Source organism: Bacillus rossius, chromosome 1, assembly GCF_032445375.1.
Source record: "Bacillus rossius redtenbacheri isolate Brsri chromosome 1, Brsri_v3, whole genome shotgun sequence".
Classification (NCBI taxonomy): domain Eukaryota; kingdom Metazoa; phylum Arthropoda; class Insecta; order Phasmatodea; family Bacillidae; genus Bacillus; species Bacillus rossius.
Window position 1 is genome coordinate 367,627,832 of NC_086330.1, and position 24,470 is coordinate 367,652,301.

The 24,470-nt window shown below is 44.0% G+C and overlaps 1 protein-coding gene across 1 annotated transcript in view; it reads right to left on the bottom strand.

The window, feature by feature from the left end:
* LOC134528570 (collagen alpha-1(IX) chain-like) overlaps window positions 1-24,470 on the bottom strand; it is a 317,857-nt gene that overhangs the window by 33,799 nt on the left and 259,588 nt on the right. Inside the window, exons 4-9 of the mRNA XM_063362313.1 lie at window positions 22,145-22,361; window positions 20,378-20,548; window positions 15,606-15,683; window positions 13,461-13,532; window positions 12,708-12,806; window positions 7,032-7,139 (exon numbers count right to left, since the gene is read on the bottom strand). Coding sequence (XP_063218383.1) covers window positions 7,032-7,139; window positions 12,708-12,806; window positions 13,461-13,532; window positions 15,606-15,683; window positions 20,378-20,548; window positions 22,145-22,361 — 745 coding nt within the window. The remainder of the gene's footprint in view (window positions 1-7,031; window positions 7,140-12,707; window positions 12,807-13,460; window positions 13,533-15,605; window positions 15,684-20,377; window positions 20,549-22,144; window positions 22,362-24,470) is intronic.

A 24,470-nucleotide genomic window follows, 5' to 3' on the forward strand; every position in this document is an offset into this window, starting at 1 on the left:
CCGAAGACTGGACGGAGCGGGTCAGCGGACAGCTGCGAGGGGAAGCGCGCACTTGGTGGTCTCAGGCGGGGGGATACGATGTGGGCTGGGAAGACTTCTCACGCCAGTTGGAGGCTCGGTTCAACGACGCGCGCACCCAGAACAAATGCCGCAGTGAACTGTTCAGCCGCGCGCAAGAGAGTGGGGAGAGCGTGGAGGCGTTTGTTTATGGCAAACTCCGGCTTTACCGCCGCCTTTCACTCGGGGGCCGCGCCGACGACGTGCTCCCTTTCATCGTAGAGTTGGTGTCTCCCGAACTACGCCCATTCTTGCGCGGGGTAGTTTCGCACGGACTAGAAAACTTCCTCGCCCGAGCCAGGGACATAGAATACGATCTGATGGCGCACCGACGTACCAAAAACATCGCGACGCCGCGCCCAACTCCGCAAACTCAGGAGGCGGTGCAACCAGAGGACGCGCAAGCAGTCGTTCCGTACGTAGAACAGCCGCCTCCGAGAGATAACTACCGGCCTTACACTCCGCCCCGGGGGAGGGGGGGAGCGTCACAAACCAGCCCGCCCAGCCGGGCCGCGCAACAACCGCGCCGCGAGGAGCGCCGCGGCGGACCACAGGGTGCCCAAGACAGTCGCCCGCCTCGCTGTCGCTACTGCCCCACGGCGGAAAACCACTGGCACAATGTGTGTCCGACACGCGAGGCCATCTGGCAGGCGCGAGGGGGGGAGGCCGTACCTCCGGGAAACTCCGTCTAGGGAGCAGTGACATCGCTGGCCACCGCCCCCCTACCCTTCGTCCAGCCCCGCACACGAGTGCGCCACCACGGCCACCAGGTCGCGATGACGCCCCACCCAAGCGCACCATGTTCCAGGACATCAGGGAGCAACGCCTCCCTCCAAGAAGCGACGCCGCTAATCCGGCGTCGGCGTCGCCCCCGCCCGCAGCTGCAGGGCCCGACAAAGCACCGCCCTGTCCATCAGGGACCACTGGGGACGGCCCGCCTCATCCGTTCGGGGCCCGCCCCAGGTCGCCGGCGAGCGACGCCGCCCATCAGGCATCGGCGCCGCCCCCGCCCGCAGCTGCAGGGCCCGACAAAGCACCGCCTTGTCCATCAGGGACCACTGGGGACGGCCCTCCTCATCCGTTCGGGGCCCGCCCCAGGTCGCCGGCGAGCGACGCCGCCCATCAGGCATCGGCGCCGCCCCCGCCCGCAGCTGCAGGGCCCGACAAAGCACCGCCTTGTCCATCAGGGACCACTGGGGACGGCCCGCCTCATCCGTTCGGGGCCCGCCCCAGGTCGCCGGCGAGCGACGCCGCCCACCAGGCATCGGCGCCGCCCCCGCCCGCAGCTGCAGGGCCCGACGAAGCACCGCCCTGTCCATCAGGGACCACTGGGGACGGCCCGCCTCATCCGTTCGGGGCCCGCCCCAGGTCGCCGGCGAGCGACGCCGCCCACCAGGCATCGGCGCCGCACCCGCCCGCAGCTGCAGGGCCAAGTCGGTCCAAAACCCGCCTGGGCCGAATGGGGCCAGATGCCGCGGAGCTGATCCGGATCCCAGTGGATCTGAATGGGCAGTCCATAGCCGCGCTAGTGGACACCGCAGCCACACACACTTATGTCGCGGCCCACCTCATTCCTGAGGGGGACCTTGTGCCGGAGGTCAACACCATCCAGCTGGCCACTACTGGGACTAGAACGCTAACGACTGGGCGTGCCCAGGTAAGGATTGGCATTAGAGACATTGTGAGCTGCACCAGTGCCCTGGTTGTACAGGACCTTCACGATAACCTCATCCTGGGGCTACCCTGGCTGGTGCAAGAGGACGCCACTGTTGAGGTCCGCGCAGGGAGGATACATGTGGGGACCAGGGGCCGCCGAACTGTATATGGGCTGAGGCACACCCCACCCCCTTCCCGGGCCGAACCCCCCCGCCTAGCTGATCTCCGCCACAATGTTCCCCCTGAGTACCACAGATTGTTAGAGACAGTCCTGGAGCAGCAGCCCCAGGTGTTCTCCGCAGCAGACCAACTACGCCGAACCAATGTCACAGAGCATTGCATCCCCACCATCCCTCACATTCCGCCTTACGAGAAACCATTCGGGTTTGGGCCCCGCGAACTACTTGCCATCAGGGAGCAAATAGCAGAGATGTTGTGCGATGGCGTCATAGAGCCTAGCGAGTCCCCATACAACTGTAGGATCGTAATGGCAGACAAAAAAGACGGCTCACTTAGATTCTGTGTTAATTTCAAGCCGATCAATAACCTCACCATCCCCGCACCACCACCCCTCATCAACATCTCAGAGGCCCTCACGAGGTTAGGAGACGCCCGCATCTTTTCGACACTTGACCTGAAGTCGGGGTACTGGCAAGTCCCAGTAAGCCCCAAGGATCGCCCCAAGACCGCGTTCACGGCGCCCGATGGGCGGCGCTTTCAGTTCTGCGCGATGCCGTTCGGGCTGCAGGACGCCCCCGCGACATTCCAGACCATGATGGTCCGCGTCCTGGACGGGTACATTGGCGAGTTTGCCACCGCGTACCTGGATGACGTGATCATCTGGTCACGGACGTGGGAGGACCATGCCCACCATCTCTCGCTGGTCCTCGAACGGCTCGCCACACACGGACTCACATGCGCGCCACACAAGTGTTACATCGGCGCCCGTGAGCTAGAGTTCTTGGGGCACATCGTCAGCGCCGAGGGCTACCGCCCCATCCCCGAACAGCTAAGCCTCATTGACAGTAAACAGGCGCCCCGCACCAGGAAGCAGCTCCAGAAGCTAATGGGGCTGTTAAACTGGTTACGTTCATTCATTCCCAATTTTGCCACAATCACCGCACCCATGACGGACCTTCTCTCCCCGAAAACAAAGTTCCGGTGGACAGAAGCAGCGGACCAATCACTCATCCTAGTGAAGCAACAGTTCCGCGAGTGCCACAACCTGTCACGTCTGGCCCCAGACAAGCCCATCTTTGTCCAGACGGATGCCAGCCAGGACGGTATGGGCGCGGTTCTCTACCAGGTGGGTGATGATGGGGAGCGGCTGGTAGCAGAGTATGCAAGTGCCAAGTTCGGCCCCGCAGAACGACGCTATCACGTGAATGAGCAGGAGTGTCTCGCGGTGGTGTGGGCCCTCAAACGCTACCGGCACCACCTTGAGGGGAGACCATTCACCCTGCGCACGGATAGTCAGTGTCTGCGGTGGCTGGACTCCGCTCAGGGACGAAAATCAAAGTTCACCCGCTGGGCACTCATGCTCCAGGGCTTCACATTTCATGTTGAACACATCCCTGGGTGAGAGAACCAGCTGGCAGATGAGCTGTCCCGTCACCCAGACCCCAATACCATCTTCCAAGACACTCAAGGGTGGGATGACCTGATGCCACCGTCCCACCAGCCAGCTACCGGTCTAGCAGCATCACCTCCAGCGGCACTCTACGTCATCGGACGAGCGGATCCCACGGTCCAAGCAGAGGCATCGCCCACCCTGGCCACTCTGGTAGATCACGTTAAACTGGCCCAACAGGATGACCCAGACACGCAGCGCAACCTGGCAGCATGCGGTGAACGCGCCCTCCCACACCAGCGCAACCTGGACGGGGTCCTGCAGAGCAGGGTGCCGGGTGACATGGACACCTGGCAGACCCATGTACCCCCCACTGCACGACAGCTGGTGCTGCAGTATTTCCACAACCATGACCTAGCAGGCCACCCGGGAGCAGATCAGACCCAACGGGAGATCAGGAAGCTGTTCCATTGGCCGGGCATAGCACGGGATGTCCGGGAATACGTACGCAACTGCCAGCTCTGCCAGCAGCGCAAGGCCCGCCGGGCCGATGGAATTGAGCAACAGCGCCCCAGGCGACCGGAGGAACCATTCCACACAGTAGCCCTCGATGTCATGGGCCCCTACCCTAGCACGTCGCGGGGCAAGCGGTTCCTCGTCGTGGTCACGGATGTGTTCACACGTTGGTCGGAGGCATTCGCCGTATCCAACGTACGAGCAGGGACAGTAGCAGCCCTAATGGACAATGAGGTCTTCCCCCGTTATGGGTATCCGAGAGTGTTACTAACGGACAACGGGACACAGTTCGCAGGACGGCGGTGGAAGGCCGACTGCCGCAGATGGGACGTAGAGCATCACACTACCCCGACTTACCACCCCAGGGCGAACCCGACGGAACGTCGCAACCAGGACATAAAAATCCAGTTGCGCCTCCGTCTGGGGGAAGACCATTCCAAATGGGACCTCCACCTGCCCAAGCTGCTCTATTGCCTGCGGCGGCGGACCAATGTGGTCACGGGCCACACCCCTGCTGAACTGCTTCATGGGCAGAATCTCGCCCTACCAGGAGAGCTCCGGGTCGCAGAAGCAGCAGGAGTTGTCACCCGTCCCCCTGTCACTGACTTTAGAGAAGAGGCACGGCAACACCAGGCTCGATTCCTAGCCACGCGCACTCCACAATCACCAAATCCACCGACGCCATTGGAGCCCGGTCAAATGGTGTATGCCCGGTGTCACCACTTGTCGTCTAGCAGCAAGCGCTACTGCACAGGTCTGAGCCCCAAATGGGCCGCCCCCCGGGAGGTACTGCGACGTCTAGGGCCCACTTCTTACTTGATCCGACTCCCGAACGGTAGGTCGACAAAGATCCACCGGGATGATTTGCGTCTCGTCCCACCCACAGGCGCCCCAACTGTCCCAGCGGGGGACAGGGACAGTGGAAATGACCAGCATACATCCACTGCTCACCCCACTTCCCCAGCTGCTCAACACCCAAGCACTTCTTGTCCCACATCCCCATCAGACCAACACCCAACAACCATTCGTCCCACATCACCATCAGATCAACACTTAACTACTCCTTGTCCCACGTCCCCATCAGCTCAACACCTAAGCACCATTCGTACCGCGTCCCCATCAGACCAACACCCATCTACTGCTCACCCCGTGCTCCGTTCGAGCGGCGCAACTTTACGCGAGCTCGAGAGCCTGATGGATCGGCTGGACCCAGAGGGATTGTCCGTAGAACTTTACGATGGGGACGACCCAACCCTGCTCAACCTCGTGTCGCATCCGCAGATCACATTCCCTGATGGAATAGACGACGACTCCCGATCCAGTTCACCAGGATGGCCCGGATGGGATCAACCACGCTGGCCATTGGACACGAGCCATGGCAGTTCAATGTTCAGGATGAACATGGAGGAGCCAGAGCAATCCGAAACCGGACCATCTCAGGAAGGACGTCCATGCAACACGCGGCAAGTATTGGTGGAACAGGGCAGCGAGAACAGCCCCAGGACAACGGCAGTTACACCCAGCGGCCTAACGGGAGACAGCGATAAAGTCGAACCGCAACGGGAGAGTCAAGGGGAGTCCAGCATCCCGGAGGAAGCCAGACACGAGGGACTGAGGCGCTCTACCCGAGTCCGTGTAGCCCCACGACACCTGGTGGACTACGAATGGGAAAACCCACATGAGAAGATCAACCGAGCGCCACACCCCGATGCACCACGCCTTCATGTAATGACCCTCCTCCCTTTGGATGCCCGGTCCATTCTCCCCATCATTGACAGCCAAACCCCGAGCAGAGAACCCTCCAGATACATTCCGAACATTGGTGGGGAACAGGCCCCAAGGCAATGCGTGTGACATGGGGCTTCGAGGGGCATAACGGCCTCAGTGAAGGGGGGGCATTTGACGTCGTTCCAAGTGCTCCCTTCGCTCGCACAGGTCATTATGTTCCCTCGTCGCCTCACTAGGGTGGGGGGGGGGTAGTTCGCGGCTTGAGGAGTCCTGCTGCGCTTGGGACGTTTTTGCGGGAAGCGGGCTCCGGGTGACGCGCAGCGATGCGGAATGCAGGCAGTCGAGCTTCAGACCTGGACCAGGCAAGTTGTGTGTCGCGCCCGCAAGTGAACAGTTCCGCCGGGAACTGAGCAGCTCCACCCTCACCGGACCACCACCTCTACCGATCCAGCTCCCTGCCAGCCACGTGGCGACGTCACGACCCCGAGGATCTCCGCTCTACCTGTGAACTGGCCCACAGGGTCTAAACTTAGGCTAGTTGGCGCCCTCAGCAGCGGCAACATCGTAGCAGGGACCGGTAGGGCGACACCGTATACCGATAGAGACATTCATGATTCCAGTTATTTTTCTGTGAAATGCTAAGATCCACAAATGTGTGCATAATAAAGTCAATGTCACATGTTTATTGACTACTGCCATGTTTCTGCTTCTCTCAGATTCAGTTAGATGTTTTCCTAGGTATTTTTTAGTGGCTTCTAGTTTTTCAGGGCGTTTAAAACAACCCATGATCAAATGACCGGGTATCTTCAAGTGTACAAGCATTTGCTTGTAATAATAACATGCATTTTGTAGAATTTTAACATTTCTTAGTATTACACATAAATATGTGGTTGTGTTGTGTTTTTTATAACAAATTAATTAAAACTTCAGCAGCCAGGTTATTTTACGTGGGAACAAACAACAGCGCAAATCAGAGATTCTCAGCACTTGCCTGAAGCAATTTCCGGAGGGAAAGACCCGCGCTACCTCGGTCTGTGTGAACTACTGTCGTAAAGTGGATTGTATACATAAAGAGAAGAAGCACCTGGATGGCCGAAGACTCGTAGCCCAGCCAGTGGCGGATCCAAGAGGGGGCACCAGGGGCAAGTGCCCCCCCCCCCCCCCCCAAAAAAAAAACCCGTTGTCTGCTACATTAATATTGCCGACAAAAATGATTGTTCTGAAACCCATAAAGTATTTTAATATAATTAATGAATTTCTTGTAGAATCATAAAATCTGGTGGTTGGATGTTATGTGTAGTGTGAGTAGATTAAATACAAATTTAGTATTTTAAGACATTTTTTTTTCTGGCTTCTCTGAAATCCTAGAGTGCCCCCTCCGAGGTGAACCTCTGGATCCGCCTCTGAGCCCAGCCCACAGCACTACCCGTTAGGAGACGTGCTTCAGTGGTGGAACCAGGGAACACGCACTCTGCTGCACCCATCGAGGGTAGATGCATCTCACCTTCTCTCCTCTGGCTCCCGGCTGTCCCGGGGCGCCCAGCAGTCCGGCAGGTCCCTGCAGTCCCCGGGGGCCTCGCTCCCCCGTCAGGCCCCGCGGACCCGGTGAGCCCTGCGGGGGGAAGCAGAGGGCGATCGGCTCAACGCGACAGCTCGTCAGGGGACACACACTCTCCGATGAACCATCAGCACACTATCAGCTTCTCGCCCACCGACAAAGCCAGGAACTCCCGCGGCAAGATCAGACGGATCAAATTCAAACATTTATAAACAGTTTTAAAAAAAAAAGTTTTACAAAATAGAAGATGCAAAACATAAATACATCAAATAAAAATAACACTTCTTATTAGTACATACGTACGATTACAACACCTCTGCTTACCTTGAAACATGTTTTATACATCCCTATCGTATTGAATTTTTCAAAAGAAAACTGATTAAACTGAAAGCTCATTGCACATTTCCTTAAGTTTGTTAGTTACTATGAAAAATTATAGAAAAATTGATTATGTTAACTATAAATCATCCAATTACAGCATTCATTTGTGTTTCGTCATTTATAAAAATGAATTTTAACTCACCTTTCTCTGACAAATAATAACATTCACTACAAAAACATGAAGAAACACTTTAACTCCTATTAAATAAAATTATATATGTATATATATATATAAAAGTATGAAGACTGTAAATTTGATACTACATTAATTTGAAGTACCTACTTGGCTTAGGTAGTAATTATTAAATTTAAGTGCAGAAAAACATTTTTGAATGTTAGAATTTTCTATGTAGAATGATGCAGAAGTTGTGGTACAAAACGGAAATCTTTAAGTGAATGCTAGTGGAAACAAAATTGCTTCACAAAGTGAACCATTTTCAATTAGAGACGTGCACTTAGGTGAGACACACGGCCTCATACTCGTCATTTGTCAAGCACACCACTGCCTCTTCCCTGCCAGAGCAATGTGTTCTCCTAGTTTCCGATAAGCCTCTCAGCCTTTGTACTTGGCTCAGGACTGTGCATCCGTTTGCTAATACTGTTTCTTACAAACACAGATCAAAACTTAAAATGGCATTGTAGAAGTGTTCAGGGAGTAGAGTGTATACTAGGAGCATTGTCATAATAACATACCACTTTAAGATTTAAAATTAAAATTTGTTTGCACATGTACCGCAAGTGGTTACAACATGTTTACCACAGCATTTTGTATGTACACTAATGTGTTTGTTTAATATGTCCTCACATATTGTACACCTTTTATCTGAATGAGTCTACACATTGCAGTGGCTTACGGGTTGGTCTCTCAAGACATTTAAGGGCTATTTCTGAAATTTTAACACAATATGCATAGCATAACTTGCATTTGTTGTTCTATCACTAATATTTTCAACAGATATTAACTAAATAAAATGGGTGTAAAAGGTTGCGTAAATGTTTCTATATATTATCACTTGCCCGAATTTCCACAACTTTTATATTTCACTTAGTAAATATCTGTTGAAAATATTAGTGACAGAACAAGTGCAAGGAAGGTATCATGTTAACATTTCAGAAATAATAGTTAACGACAAGAAAAATGAAAAAATCAACAATATGTATGAAGCCCGATCCTTTAAGGCAGGTCAGTAGCTGGAATGCTATGAAAGGTGACCTTGCAAGGTGTGTCGTGTTAACTTGTCATCTCGTATTAACAGTTCTCAAAGCAGTGCCAGTGGTACATTTCCTAACTGCCACTTACAAAGCATCACCTGAATGGTGGGTTCTCTTCTCCATCTCTTTTGCTCCCTACGAGTTGTAAGAGTTAGGAGCAAATGAACCTAGGGCAACAAGAGATGGTAACTCTTACATAGGCAAAGAGTATGACTGGAGATTTTTTTTTTACTTTTTTTTTACATGATGCAAAAGCAGTCGTCTAGAAAAATTCAATTGCGAATTCAGAAGTGTCTGAAGGTTGAAACTGCTTAGGCAATTACTTAATATCGTGCCACAAATTATGACAGCTTAATCAAATTATGTTGTATTTATTTTAATAGATCATCAATATGATTATACTCCACATAACTGGTAGTAATTAAATAAATACAAGTTATTCAAAATATCATTAGATATAAGTATACGATAATCATAGTCATTTTTAACATGACACACAAGCTATTCATTGTCCTCAAAATCGCAATACACTGAACACTACGAACAACCAAAATGTTAATGATCGCACCGAAACAACCAGCAGACAGCTTGCCCCCACCACTATTCCTCCAGAGGAGTGGCCTGAGAGCATCTTGCCCCCTTGAGTTGAACGACCAGCCGCCACACTGCATCCGGAAAGAAAAACGCACAAGGGCGCCCCGTGTGTTAAAAGGTTAAAAAGAGACTGCGAGTAAAAAAAAAAAACAAGATGCTTGTTAAGAGGCCGTGTCACAAATTTGCGCTCCTATCTATATCAATGTTATTTTAAAAGGCAGTTTTTCTCAAAGTCTATAAGAGGTAGGGGCCGGAAATTTTGCCTACTGAAAGTATACAATACATTTAACATAACCGCTTTTTTCAAATTTAGTTATCATATCATATATTATTTCTGTGATGAAAATAATATTATCAATATTTTGATTTGTCCAGATACATTGAAATTTTGCTTATATTTATAATTATTTAGCAAAAACTGAAAACGCCATTGAAATGTATTGCACATTACCTTCCGATCAGTGTCTTCATGATCATGATGGGTTTATAAACCTGGGTGTAATCAAGTCTTTAACAATTACATGACAACATTTATACTTAATAATTTGGAGATATGCCTTTTCTATCCTCAGCCCCTGAGCTTTTACTATCTGGTCTGGCGACCGACCTGACACTCTTCAACCACCCCAGGGGTCTCCGATTGCACATCTTATCAAAAAAAAAAAAGCTGTTCGTTCATTTGTTTTTGTGTTCGAGCGAAGGTTTACTTCTCCATAAGTGCCACAGACTTCACACATTTATGCCAAGGGAATATTCCGCTGATGTGACGCTATACGAATGTATTATTCGCGACCATACAACTTTTTTGTTTGTCATCGGGAAAATGACGCAACAGTTTGATTTTTTGTGGTGATATAAAATAAATTTTCTTGCTAGGGAATGTTCATTTTGAATTGAGCATTTTTAAATGTCAGCGTAGAATATGCTTATCTGCCCATTTTGTTTCTTTCCATAATAATGAGTAAAATTAACATTGTCATAGACATTTTATTATATTCGTTTGCCGTCCAAGTACAAATGTCACACTATATCGCACGTAATTCTATTTTTTACTAATTTGTTAGTTGTCATTTTATTTAAGTTATAAATAACAGTAATAAAAATTATTACTTAATAGTCCAGAATAGAGATTGAGTTATTATTCATTTAATAGGAGTTTAAAATATGGTACTACATACATATTTATATTATCTTGTTGTCTTCTTTGTAACTTTACTGGAAGAATGGCATTTGGTATGTATGTTAACTCACAATGAAAATACTTCAGAAGTACTCAATTAACAGTGAACAACCTAGGGCCTATACTAATTTCATTATGTTCATGAAATATAATTGATATTACTAATAATGAACTGCATGTGTTTTGCGTAGAGATATCGTACGAACTGTATGTGGTACAGACCAACATTAGCTAAGACTCTGTAAATAAGTAATTTCAGTTAATGTGTAGAGAATATTAAAAGTTAGAAATAATGATATATATATAAAACAATGCAGAGTAATCAGCATAAAAATAGAAGTTGTTTTTACGTAGCGCCTACTGGAATGTATATTTTGTGTTGAATTATGTGGTATGATTAGTATTCTCTTATTGTAAGATGTGTTTTGTTAAAATCTTATAAAACATCACTTACTGTTGAAGGATTTTCATTTTTTTTGTGATGATCTTACTTAAACAAGTTTTAATTATATTACACATGTATATTTTAAAAGCATTTTAATGTATACTTATAGAATTGTAATAGGCTTTATACGGACTCTCACGATGCATGTGAGCATCTATAATTAATAGAGACCGGAAAAATTCGCGGATTCATTCGGCGATAGGCTAGAAGTCAAATACATATACCTTTTAGATGATTTTGCTATTGGCTTACTGTTCATCTGGACGAATCTCAACCAATTATAAAACACCAACCAAAGAAGGATCGAATCACAGACAAACAAGCTGAGACGACTAACAAGTCAGCAGCAAATGAACTGCCGTTATTTGCCCGAGTGTACAGGGGAATGTGCAGTCTATCCTGAAGGCCGTCGAAACCGCGAATTTTTCCGGTCCCTAATCTACATCAATATTATGGCCGTTTCACAAGATCAAATATTTATTGAATTCAATCTGTTGCATTCATTGTACATGATTTTCGATATGTACATTGAATTCAATACAAATTGAAGATGTTACTCAACTAAGCTTATTCTTATTAACTTATAAGTATTTTGTTTGTTCAGTACATAAAAGTAAAAGATTCGTTATTATTTAAATAATGAGCATCTTTAAGCAATAACGTTTTCAAAATATTTACATAAACATAATGGAATATATTTTTTAAATACTTTATATCTACGATCACATCAACGGCAGTATTATGTAATCAATGAGGTAATGAAATATCCTGAAAGGATATTTTCTTCTCTGTAAAGTAAATTTGTAATGCAGCCCTCTTAATGTTAGTCTTGTGAGTTATTTCGTCTTCTAATATGCTACAGCAATGTATAAAATTAAGTTTTGTTAGTGTTTTAGTCTTGTGTAATGTGATAAATTCAATATTTTTTTTGTATGTTCGTATTCATAAAGGTAGGCTACATATCGTATTAAGATAAATAGTAATATTTGTAAATTTAAATTCTTTGAAACAACGTCGATAAGAGGTTCACCTACCTCTGTTAAACTGTATGATGGTGCATTGTAAAAAATTAGGTAGTCTGACTTAAGTGAGATTGTATTTAGATTGTGTGTGATGCATATGCAATATCTAAGCATATGCATTTATGTTATTATCCTTTTAAAACGTTACATGATGAATTTCGTATACTTTTTAATGTCAACTAACATTATTTTTCACGGACTATTACATCCAGATAAAGAATAATTACCACATGTTTGAAGATTAATTGTATTCCGATACGTTTAAAGTATTAAAATTTTTAGTTTTAGTTTTAGATACGACTCATACTACATTTGTTAAAGTGAGGTTTCTTGATTCTAATTCCCTGCATCTGCAATTTCCTAGTGAGCCGCCGGTCAGATTGTCATCCTCTCAGATTGTCGAGGAACCAGATACATTTTTCGTCGAGTAAACTCGAGCTGTCAACCTTCCCACTAATCATGTGATAAGGGTATAGTAGCTTTATCACGCGCTGCGGCTACAGTTCCTTCGGTTGAAAAAGCCACTAAATCTCACTGTTAAAAGAGAGAACTTCTAGAGCAGAATATTGGAAATAAACATTTACTGACACGGCCTCTTAATGAGCACCGTCAACCACATGAAGTTGTTCACAACGGCTGTTACTAACAGTGGCAGGAGGATACGCAGACCTTCGAGAACTGCGAGACTTGAGACTGGGCAAGTTACGTACGACACAGATCGTAGGGGTCGCTGCTCTTCGAGGCACAGTGGGGGGTGGGGGGAGGGGGGAGGGGGGTGGCTAACGTACGGGCCGGCCGGCCGGGCCGCGCGGTCCGGGGCTGCCTGCGAACCCCGGGAAGCCCTGCTCTCCTATTGGTCCGGGCGGGCCGGCAGGTCCTGGCAGGCCCTGCGGGAAGAACACATCGCACCGTCACGCACTTCTCCGTGGTCGGTGAAGAACAAGCTTGGGAACACTTCAAGTTGAGCACAGTGACACAATATCTGTAATGAGCAGAAACAATATTTTATGGTTTGATTTTTAGGCCACTAGTTTTCGACACTCTAAGATTTAAAGGTTGCTCTTTTTATAATTTTGAATTTTGTTTATTGATAAAAATAGTATAATATTCACTAAATATGACACTTAAATGGTTCGTGATATTTATTTCATTAAAAGTGTCATTTTGACTGACACAATGACATCCCTCAGGGCTATGCCCACTTTAGCCCGATTCACCATTGGTTCGTCTTATTAACAATGCACAAAAATGTTCAAAATTCAACTTTGCCAGATAATTAAGCAAAAAGTATGCACTGTAAATAATTTTTTTAATTTTTTTGAAGTTTGGGCAGTTTAAAAGTCTACAAGTTTAACCGTGTAAAACGTAAATATAAAATAATGAACTGGATTGGGACACACATCCTTAAAAACATTTTATTAATACCCTATTGATTACCAAATCAAAATAATTCACACAAACCCTTGGCCGATATTTTGATCTACAGAATTCGAAAATACTCCCCACGATGTAAACCAGAGCAAGCGAAGAGAAACACTCACGTTGGTTCCGTTGAAGCCAGGTGGGCCCTGGGGGCAGACCGTCTCGCAAGGAGGCGACGTAGCGCGGACCGCCTGAAACAGTTCACAGCAACTGCCGTACGGAATGCTCTCTCATCAGTGTGTTCAGTGCTGTGTCTTCATTCAACCTGTACTCTCAATCACAAACATGTCATCAATAAAAAAATATTGGTGACACACTTGATATTTAGGCCATGACCAAATCTCACTGAAGTATTCAGCTTCTGCGTAAAAAGTGTAATAGGCACGTATACTCACATGTAAACCAGAAATAATAATATTATGCTGTAGGTCTCTCTTTGTTTTTAAAGGTTTATAATATGGTAATTATATATGTCGTGAAATATATATATTTACTTGATAAAATTTTCATTGAAACGTAACAACAAATAAGGAAATAATAAATGAAACAGTGTGATACTATCTTGCTTTATCGATCTTGCTTTAACACACCTAAAAGTCCACTCACTGTTTTAGCACAGGGCACTTTAAGTGTCTTCTGAGCGCCGTTTGGAGGTTGTTTTGGAGGACTGACTCCAAGCCTTCCCTTCAATACTTATCCCTGGAAGTAACAGCAAAAGTGCCGTCCAAATTGCAAGTGAAGTATGCAGGTAAGGGTACATGAGAACACCTCACATCCTTGGGAAGGTAAATGCAGGAAGGGATTATGATAGGGGTGATGTGCCCCCCCCCCCCTCCCCCCCCCCCGCCAAGGGTGAAGTTATGGATAAAAATAAAGTGAGATCTCAGTGAAGGCTGTTAGTTATTTAGGGTAATGCAAGGTGAATTGTGAGTTGTTACAATACCTGGAATCACAAACCACAAAGGCAATGTGATGCATGTTGAGAACCTCGTTTTGTTGATGTAAGTCTTTTAAATACAAAAAAAAATCTTACTTTGTTGATCAATAATCTAATCCACCTACACAACAGAAATTGTCACCATTATTTAAGTCTTCTAGTCTGCTGGCAGCAAATGGAAAAGTATTTGATGGATGTGTGGATCATTGCGAGTCGCTCAGCTTTTTGACGAACGGACGAATCATTGTTGAGTCGCTCAGCTTGTTGATGAATGGACGAATCATTGTAAGTCGCTCGGCTTGTTGACGAACAAACGAATCATTGCGAGTCACTCGGCTTGTTGATGAACTAACAAATCATTATGAGTCACTCGGCTTGTTATCGAATGGACGAATTATTGTGACTCACTTGGCTTGTTGAGGAACGGACAAATCATTGTGAGTCGCTCAGATCGTTGCTGGACGGACATGACGGATCATTGAGAGTCCATCTTTACTAAGTAGCAAAACTTTTCAACACTTAGATATATCAGTCTTTCTATACATCACTTGAATTATATTGAATGTTGGCCTGAAAGTATCACTATTTTCTACATAAAAGTCTACTATAAGTAATATACAAACTTTTACCCATGCCTTACTTATTATAAAATTATTGTTTAATTTAAGTATATGTTATATTGAGTTCTTGTTATATCTAAGCTAATATAAAGGAATAACCATATATAAGTTTAGTTAGCTCTTTCTAGTAAAATTGAACACAACTAATTATTATTATTCATTAATACCTCCTCATACTTTTTTTTATCAATTTTTAAGTAATTTATATGGAATGTTATTGTTTTATACTTCTGGAGATGTTAAGCAAAAAAGAAGACAACAAACATGTAGAAAAGAGAATAATTATTAATCAAAAAATAAAAAAATTTACTCAGTTGTATTTGATTCTACTGGTAAGAAAAAAACCTGCAATAGATTATTTAATCATAATTAACTGAAACTAGCATGAATAAATAAATACAATATTTTTTTTATTTTTTCCTCCTTTGAAATAATAATTTGTTCTTTCCAAAGCCATCTGTCCAAAATTTTATTAGTTTTTCAGCCAAATTTATTTACAAATAATTTTAATAAATTTTTTACTTAAAAAATATTTTTAAAATCAAATTCGATATTATTGGAACAAAATATATACATATATTAAAAAATATCGGCATTGAAATGTTGATACCAATTTATTGATAGTTTGAACCTGATATATCGATATAGCATTGCCACCCCCAAGCTGTCCCACGAGGTAGTCCCGGACAGCGAGAGTGAGCACTCACAGTGACGGGGAGCTCGTCGCAGGACTCCCGCTCGGGACGGGTCGGGTCGCAGCTCAGCACCATCCACTGCAGATCTATCTGGAAAGTGTGAAAGCTACACATGAGGCCTCACAGAAACAAAAGAGGCAACATGAACTGCGCACCAAACGATGAGAAAGAGGATGCCTGTAAATGCCCAATAGCTCTGAGCAGGAAATGAACTGCATTAATAAGAGGGTTGCAGGCAAACGTAGCATGAAGTATCGAGGCGAAAAGGGTTTGTCTGAGCTAATGATTATGATTAACCTATTCCTCTAAAACCAGTCAAACAATAACGTACTTAGTGACAAAGATAAATCAGAATTTTTTTTTTCTTCTTAAATTTAATCAATTATACAAGGAGACAGCTTGGGCTTTCCCCAAAAATAACAGGGAATAATTTATGGGTACAAAACCCTTCTTCAGATACATATATAGTTTAAAAACTAGAACAATTAAGAAATAACAAATTCACTCAATTTTGCCACTTTCTCATATTTGTATTGTTTGTAAAATTTTGAAAATTAGTTTCATAGTTCACATAAAATGTTTGGTTTTTATTAAAATAAAAATACAGCAAACATCTTTTTCTCCTTCAAACACTAAAACACTGTTGCCCTTATCATCCTTAATTTATGCTCCCCTTAGGTAAATGTTGCTATAATGGTATTGGTACCAAATTGGGTTCTCACAACGCAAGTACAACTGCTTGAAACTAAAATGGATTTTGTTTACCTAAAGGCTGTGATGTGATTTTGTACAAACAGAAAAACCAATTTTGTAACACCTCTTGATTTTACATAGGCCTGGGTACGTAACTGCAAATGATTTAAAATATAATGTCTCTCGAATTTTGAAACAAATTTCTTACATGAAATACTGTATACAAATTGATTTTATATATTATTAAAATAGTGTTAAGACCTCCAGCAAATTTAGCGCATAATCTGTATTTACAAGAAAAGTATCTAAGCATTATTAAATTATGAATTGTCACAGTGCAATAAGTAACGACAGGCTTATGATATTAACAATTATGTACAAACATCATGCCAAACCTCCCTAAGACTTCAAAATCAAGATTCCTGCTGGAAAAGTTAATTTTTGAACATATATATTATAAACGATGGTGCATTAAGTTAGAAAAAATAACATATTTTAACACAACCTCCCAAAGCTACAACTACACAATAAGACAACTAACTGTTAGACTGTACTTTGCAGTGTTTAGCTCAGAAGCTTCAGGAGACGGCACATCCAAAATATTAGTTGGCTCCATATATTAGTTGGTGCTCATATATGAGTCATGGTGAGGGTTGGGATTGAATCTGTGATGAGCATTATGCAACTACTATGCTGTAGTCTGCATATGTATTTAAATGCACCAAGCTCACTATGTTAGCATGCCGGTTTTAAAATTTCTTTGAAAAGAGAGGAAATTTTAATCTTAGTACATATTTATCCAATTGTATTGTCGTAGGGGGGTTTTTCGGATGGACGAAAAAGGAGTAATTTGGGCGCCACCACGTGGAAGGGCACGTGGACCCGGCTACGAACTCTCGGCTCAGGGTCGTGATGTGACCCGTGTGGGGGTGTTCGTGGGCTCTTGAGGCGTCCCACAAGCCTCGGAACTCAGGGAATTATACACGTGACCACTGAACCACACATTCTGAGCTAGTGATTTTATTACCAGCGAACTTGCACAGGCGAATTATTACAAGGCACGTTACAAAAATGTTAAAAGAGTTTTACGTAAAGTACTAAAAACACCGTTGCGGGTGATAACCAGTTTATAGGCTGACCAGGTCACCGCGTGGCCTGGCCTCGAGAGTCAATCACGTATTACGCGTACGAAATATCCGTAAACGGAAAACAAATATTTATGCGAAAGAGTCTACCACCTGGAGCAGGCCTCGAAGAAGTTACAAGGTTTTAGATTTATTTAAAGATGCGACGGAAACTAATGGATCAGTGAACAAAAGAGATGAAGTCGACGAGGTGCGCGGGCCGCTCCTACTCCAGGCGGCGAACGGAAACAGACTGACGAGACCAGGGCATCATGGCCGCCGGGAAGGGTTAAGTTCCCGCTTTGTTACCGAGCAGCCGTCCGGTAACATACTTAATCAAACAAATATTATTTAAAAAACAAACATAATGTAAGTACACTTATTTATAATTAACAACCTTTAGTTATGGTGTTATTTCTTATTAAAGTTTAAAAACTATTGGCGGGTAGTTCTGCGGATGCCCGCATGGGGCGCTGCGCCGTCCTTACTTACTAAAACTTGAGGCGTGACAATTAGGGATATTTTATTACATAAAAAGGTTTATACTTTATGTTTATTTTAATAAAAGAAAGGGGTCGTCGCACCGACTCTAGCACCGCCTCTTGCCGGGCGCCCAACACACACACACACACACGCACAGGGCGGGAGGTTTGAATAGAGGGTGGTGATGGGAGGAGAGGGGTGGCGACGGCATGAGGCACATCGGGCTTAGGGAGGGCGTAGCCCCGGTCGATGTCAGTATGAAGTACAGTTTTGGATACATGCATAAATTAAAAAAAATACTGTACAGTTTCAGCAAGGAGTATGTATTTATTAATGACTAGTCCATGCAAAATGTATGTAGTAAAAATCTAAGGATGTTAATGGATACTTACTAGTTGGGAAACCTGTAAGGAAAATGTAAAAAAAAATGTATTAGTTAATGTGTTAAGAAAATTTTAAAACATGTTACAAAATTATGTAGACATTATTTATAAAATATATATAATTCAAATAATAATATCATTCTCAGTAAAACTCTGTACAACTATTTTGTAATTATAACTAAATTGAAGATTGAAAAACCCAACACCAACAAATAAATTGCATACAACAGTGGTCTCCAATTTTTTTTTAATCGAGAGCCAATTGTTTTATCAGCTTAAGTTATGCAGGCCACAATATGTCAAACACAATATATATCACAATTAGCACTGCAATGACTTTACTTTAATGAGGATTTGTTTGCCATTATTTTACTTGATGTCAAAAGTAACATACATCAATTAACTTACTTTAAAATAAAACATGATTTTATTATAACAACAGTTTTAGATTTGATAACGAATATTTTTTTAAATATTTATACTTTCTCTTTCTGAATCAAAGAAGTTCTACAAAATTATAATAAAACAATATAATACAAATATTAAATATAGTACACTTTAAAATTACAATAAATGTTTATTGATGCTAACCAATTTCACTAGAAAAATTTGTTTCATCTATTTTTTTATTTGAATTTATTTTGCTGATATGATAAATGAAATTAACATAGGCAAGATTACTTGCATCAGTTAAAAAATGTATCAAACAGACTGTGGGTAGTCGCTGTAGTGCTACCAGACAACTTTCTTGGGTAAAATTATCCTTGTCCTTGGTAGAAGATGTAGCCTATGTAATGTAAGCAAATAATAATGCTCACTGACAACATTTCCCACAAGAACAGACCCTCTCATTTTAACAAGAATACACACCATAGCAAAAATATTAACTTTTCATCGCTTCACGTTAAATGTATTGTTATTTCTTGTCAGGTTGAGTTAGTTATTGAGTAATCAAACTCCACCACAAATTAAAATGACATTATTAAAATGTACAATAAGCTTATAAATTAATGCTTAAAATTTATTAATTAATTAGTGTCTAGTTATCGGAAAGAAAATTTTAAGAGATGTGGTGTAAGTAATCAAGCTATTTAGATACAATGTAAAAAAATTTATTTTAAAAAAAAGTAGGTTCGTCATCACTGAGACTGAGAAACATATATTTTACAACAACTTTATGTATCAGCTAAAGCTGCAGTTTTTTTTACAGGCAGTTAAATTAAACCTTTAAAAAGATGGCTACCCTTATCTTTGCAATTTTTATTATTAATAATGTACTATTTACAGAACGTTTCATCCTATAAAAAGTTGGGTATCTAATTATTTACTACCAATACTTGGTCTAGGCAAACTTCTAACTACTTCAAAACTGGACAGCAAAAAAAAGTTATTTAATTTCACGCCATAGTATGTGGCCAATGTGATTTTGTATTGTGCCTATGATTCAAGCCTTTTACCCATTGGCAGGCATGTCAAAAATCAAATAATAACAAAATAAATAAATATCTGCGCACCCACAACAAATAACACTGTGTGTCAGTTACGGGAAAACTTAAGATGTTTGAAGAATTGTGGAAAAACACAACTGCAGCCTTTCATTACACTACTGAAAGCCCTTAGATGAATTTTGTTCATTTATCTGCCTCCACCACAACAAAAATTAAAAGAAATAATGCAAGCTTATGTTAAGACGCTGTCAAAAATGTTGGCACACCCAGAGTAATTGAGGCACGCCTACCCAGCCCTATTTTTTTCTTTTGACTGCAACTTACAATAGATGAAACTATGATTTTTTTTTTTGACTGAGTAAAATATCAGATGATGAACATGAGCCCCTCAGCCTAATCTTCACTGGTTTCTGGATACGCTAGCAATTAAGACAACACCGCAGTCCAAGGGCGTCGCCAGCCGATGGCCAGGGCAGGGGGGGGGGGGGCAAGTTGTGGGAAAAGTATGTATTTTTTTGCATTTGGCTACATTTTTGAATCTCTAGGGTTCTAGGGAGAGGGGGGGGGGGGGGCAACTGTCCCCTCCTTACACCCCCCTGGCGACTTCCTTGCCGCAGTCTAAGAACCGGTGCCAGTTGGGAGGGAATACGTACCGGGACCACCTGCCGCCCGCCGGTCACCTTGGAGATGGTGATGAGGCCGTTGGTGTCGATGGGGCCTCGCCGCTGGATCCTCTGCCGGGGCGTCAGCATGCAGTCCACGTACAGCACCACCTCGTCGCTGAACACCCCGAAGTGGATCTTGTGCCAGCCCTTGTCGAACACCTGGGAGGACAGTACGTCGTGGATTGCACCTCCCAGAGTCGTCGCAATACCATTCGTAAAACATATTCACAATGGCATTGTCACTGATTGCTAGATACCTGCAAAATTCGCGATTCCCAATCCCTGAAGGATGGACTCCGTGATCCTCTATTGCACTCGTGCAAATTACATCTGCTCATTGGTCACCGACTCGTAACACCTGTTGACTGGAACGATCGTGATTCGCTAATTCTTCTGGTAAAGATTTATTCATTGGCCCGGAGTCCTTCAGATAAACTGTGGCCCAATCACTGAATCAAAATAATGTCAAACGTATTTGGACTCTATCCTATCGCGAAATGAATCCGCGAATTTTACAGGTCTCTATTGATTGACATACCTGTTGTACTGTAGTTTTTTTTTTTTTTTTTTTTGTAAATGGAACAGAAATATTCAAGTAAGATTACAAAATAGTGTCGCAGTAATACTACGTTCAGATTCTTACCCGAACATTTATGCTTTTGTGTTGTCCAGTACATACCTTCACACATTTAAAGTTAGTTGTAAACTATTAGCTTGTAGCTTTTTAGTATTAATTGCAATAATAAGATAATAAGCAATATACAACAAAATGAAGTTATTGTTAAATATCCAATTATCTTTTCCATGGTTTAAAAAAAATTATGCTTGAATGAAATATCAATCTATCTAAATAAAATTGTAAACATTCATTAGTTTAAAATCTTAAATCTCAGAAAGTTCTTCGCTGATTCCTTTTAAAATTTGAAACAACATTGTATTCAAATATGTGCGTGTTTTTATACAGGGGCGCAACAACAGGGGGGGCAAGGGTATTTTGCCCCCCCCTCTGAAACCTTGAAGTGGGGGCAAACGGGGGCAAAGAAAGTGCTGTGTGATCAATTTTTAGATAACAAAACTGTTTAAATAGCACCATTTTCCACCTTGAAATACAAATTTTCCCGGGGGAGGACCCCGGACCCCCTGCTTCAATAGGGCGGGATCGATATAGGTATATTGCCCCCCCCCCCCCCCTTGGAAATTTAGTTGTTGCGCCCCTGTTTTTATATACCTGTGTCACTCCTGTGACAGGTAAAAAGATAGATAAATATATAGATAGGTTAAAATATATATAAATAAATTAATTAATGTTTGTGTGTTCATATTATGTTTTGTAAAGATAAAGATACAGATAGGAAGATATAGACATAGCGAGATAGAGATTGGGAGAGAAGTATAGAGAGAGTGAGATGGATGAATAAAGATATATGGATATATATAGAGAGAAATATAGTGAGATTTATTGAGGGAAATATATATTTAAAAAAATAGAGAGAGATTTGTATATGTGTACATACTTCAAACAAATTACAAAAACAAAAATGAAAAGAGGCATAGCAACGCATGCCGGCCATTATTTTGTTAAAATATAAAATTATGCTCCAATTTTCGTGAGAAATACCTACTCAGTATTATCCCAACCAAAAAAAAAAGTATTTCATGTATGCAAAAATGACCCTAGCCAAGTGTCGTGCAAATGTAGAATATAGTTGTGGGCCACCGGTGTCCGAAGGGAAGCACTTGTAGGTGACCACCGACCTGCGGCCTCTTGAAGGCGACGGTCTGCAGGCGGTTCTGGGCGCTGACCGTGGACAGCTCCACGGTCTGCTTCTTGGGGTTGAGGGTGACGAGGAACTGCGGCTTGCCCTCCACGTCAGAGATGCGGATGATGTGCCACGGGCTCTTGGCCACCTTGCGCGTCTTGAAGGTGGTGATGAAGGAGAACTGCTCCGGCAGCCCCAGGGGGAACACCCGCCTGCGACACACCCGGCACACTCGGTGCACTCTGCATACCCGGCACACTCAGCACACTGGAACACCCGGCACACTGGCACACCTGGCACACTCAGCACACTGGCACACTCAGCACACTGGGTCACCCGGCACTCAGCACACTGGCACACCTGGCACACTCGACACACTGGCACTCAGCACACTGGAACACCCGGCACTCAGCACACTGGCACACCTGGCACACTCGACACACTGGCACACCCAGCACACTGGAACACCCGGCACTCAGCACACTGGCACACCTGGCACACTCGACACACTGGCACACTCAGCACACTGGAACACCCGGCACTCAGCACACTGGCACACCTGGCACACTCAGCACACTGGCACACTCAGCACACTGGAACACCCGGCACTCAGCACACTGGCACACCTGGCACACTCGACACACTGGCACACCCAGCACACTCGGTACACCGGCACACTAGCACACCTAGCACACTAGTACACCCAGTGCACTCGGCACACCCGGCACACTGGCACACCCGGCACACTGGCACACTTAGCACACTGGCACAACCGGCACACTCGGTGCACTCTGCATACCCGGCACACCCGGCACACTCGGCACACCCGGCACACTCAGCACACTGGAACACCCGGCACACTGGCACACCTGGCACACTCAGCACACTGGCACACTCAGCACACTGGAACACCCGGCACTCAGCACACTGGCACACCTGGCACACTCGACACACTGGCACACCCAACACACTCGGTACACCGGCACACTAGCACACCTAGCACACTAGTACACCCAGTGCACTCGGCACACCCGGCACACTGGCACACCCGGCACACTGGCACACCCGGCACACTGGCACACTTAGCACACTGGCACAACCGGCACACTCAGCACACTGGCACTCTCAGCAAACTGGCACACCTGGCACACTCGGCACACTCAGCACACTGGCACACTCAGCACACTGGCACACCCAGCACACTGGCACACCCTGCACACCCCGATCAAGCCGTCGCGTATTCGCCACAGCCAGTGGGTACAGAACTAAGGCCATGCACAGGAACGTCCCAGATCAAATATCATTTTATAACAGCTTTATTTAGACTATTTACAACAAATCATACATCAAACTGAAGGTAAACTAACATAGTTTGGTAAATATGTAGTGTACGGATTAGCGCCAAAAAATTCGTACAAATATAAAATAACTTTCATTATATGCTCTTTTACGTCCTCTTTTCATAACCGCCTGCGGAGATAAGAAATTCCAAATACTTTAGGAGATATCGAATTTTTAATTTTCATATTTGGGCAATATTTGTTAAAAGAAAATTTAAATTCCAAAAATACCTTTATTCTGTGCTCTTTAACTTCCTCTTTTCATTAAATCCGGCGGAGATCAGAAATTCCAAATACTTAAGGAGATATGGAATTTTTTAATTTTCATGCTGTGCACTGATGCGGCGTTTTCAGCGGGAAGCCTACGATTCACTCATCCTTCTGGACATACCCGAATACTCACGTTGGCAAGCCTTCTTTTCTTAAAATTAGCAAGAAGTAATTAAAAATACTTTAAAACATTGTGGATGGTTGGTTATATTAGGTAAGTATAGCTACATTAAAAAAACTGTAAAATCATTTTATGGTTGCTTAGCAAATAACTTTTTAATATGTAGCTATCCAGCGCTAGGAAACCGTTTACATGATTTCGCAGTATTTTTAATGTAGCTATCCTAACCAAATCAACCATCCAAAATGTTTTAAAGTATTTATAATGTAGCTAACATAACCTAATTGACCATTAGTTTTCATGAGTTGCATATTTATTTACAATAAACAAAAAAAAACCGAAGATGCACGATCGGGCGTTTGCCTCTCGTCTGTTGAAAGAAGGCTTGCCAACGTGAGTATTCGGGTATGTCCAGAAGGATGAGTGAATCGTAGGCTTCCCGCGTTTCATCATTGTTGCTTGTTTACAAGTATGATTTTTTTTTTTTTTTCCCCGCGACGCAGTTGAACGACTACATCACGTAAAAAGAAAATTACATGAGTTCCTTCTGTTCATCCTTTTTCCCGGTTTGTTAGGTTAGGTCAGCTACA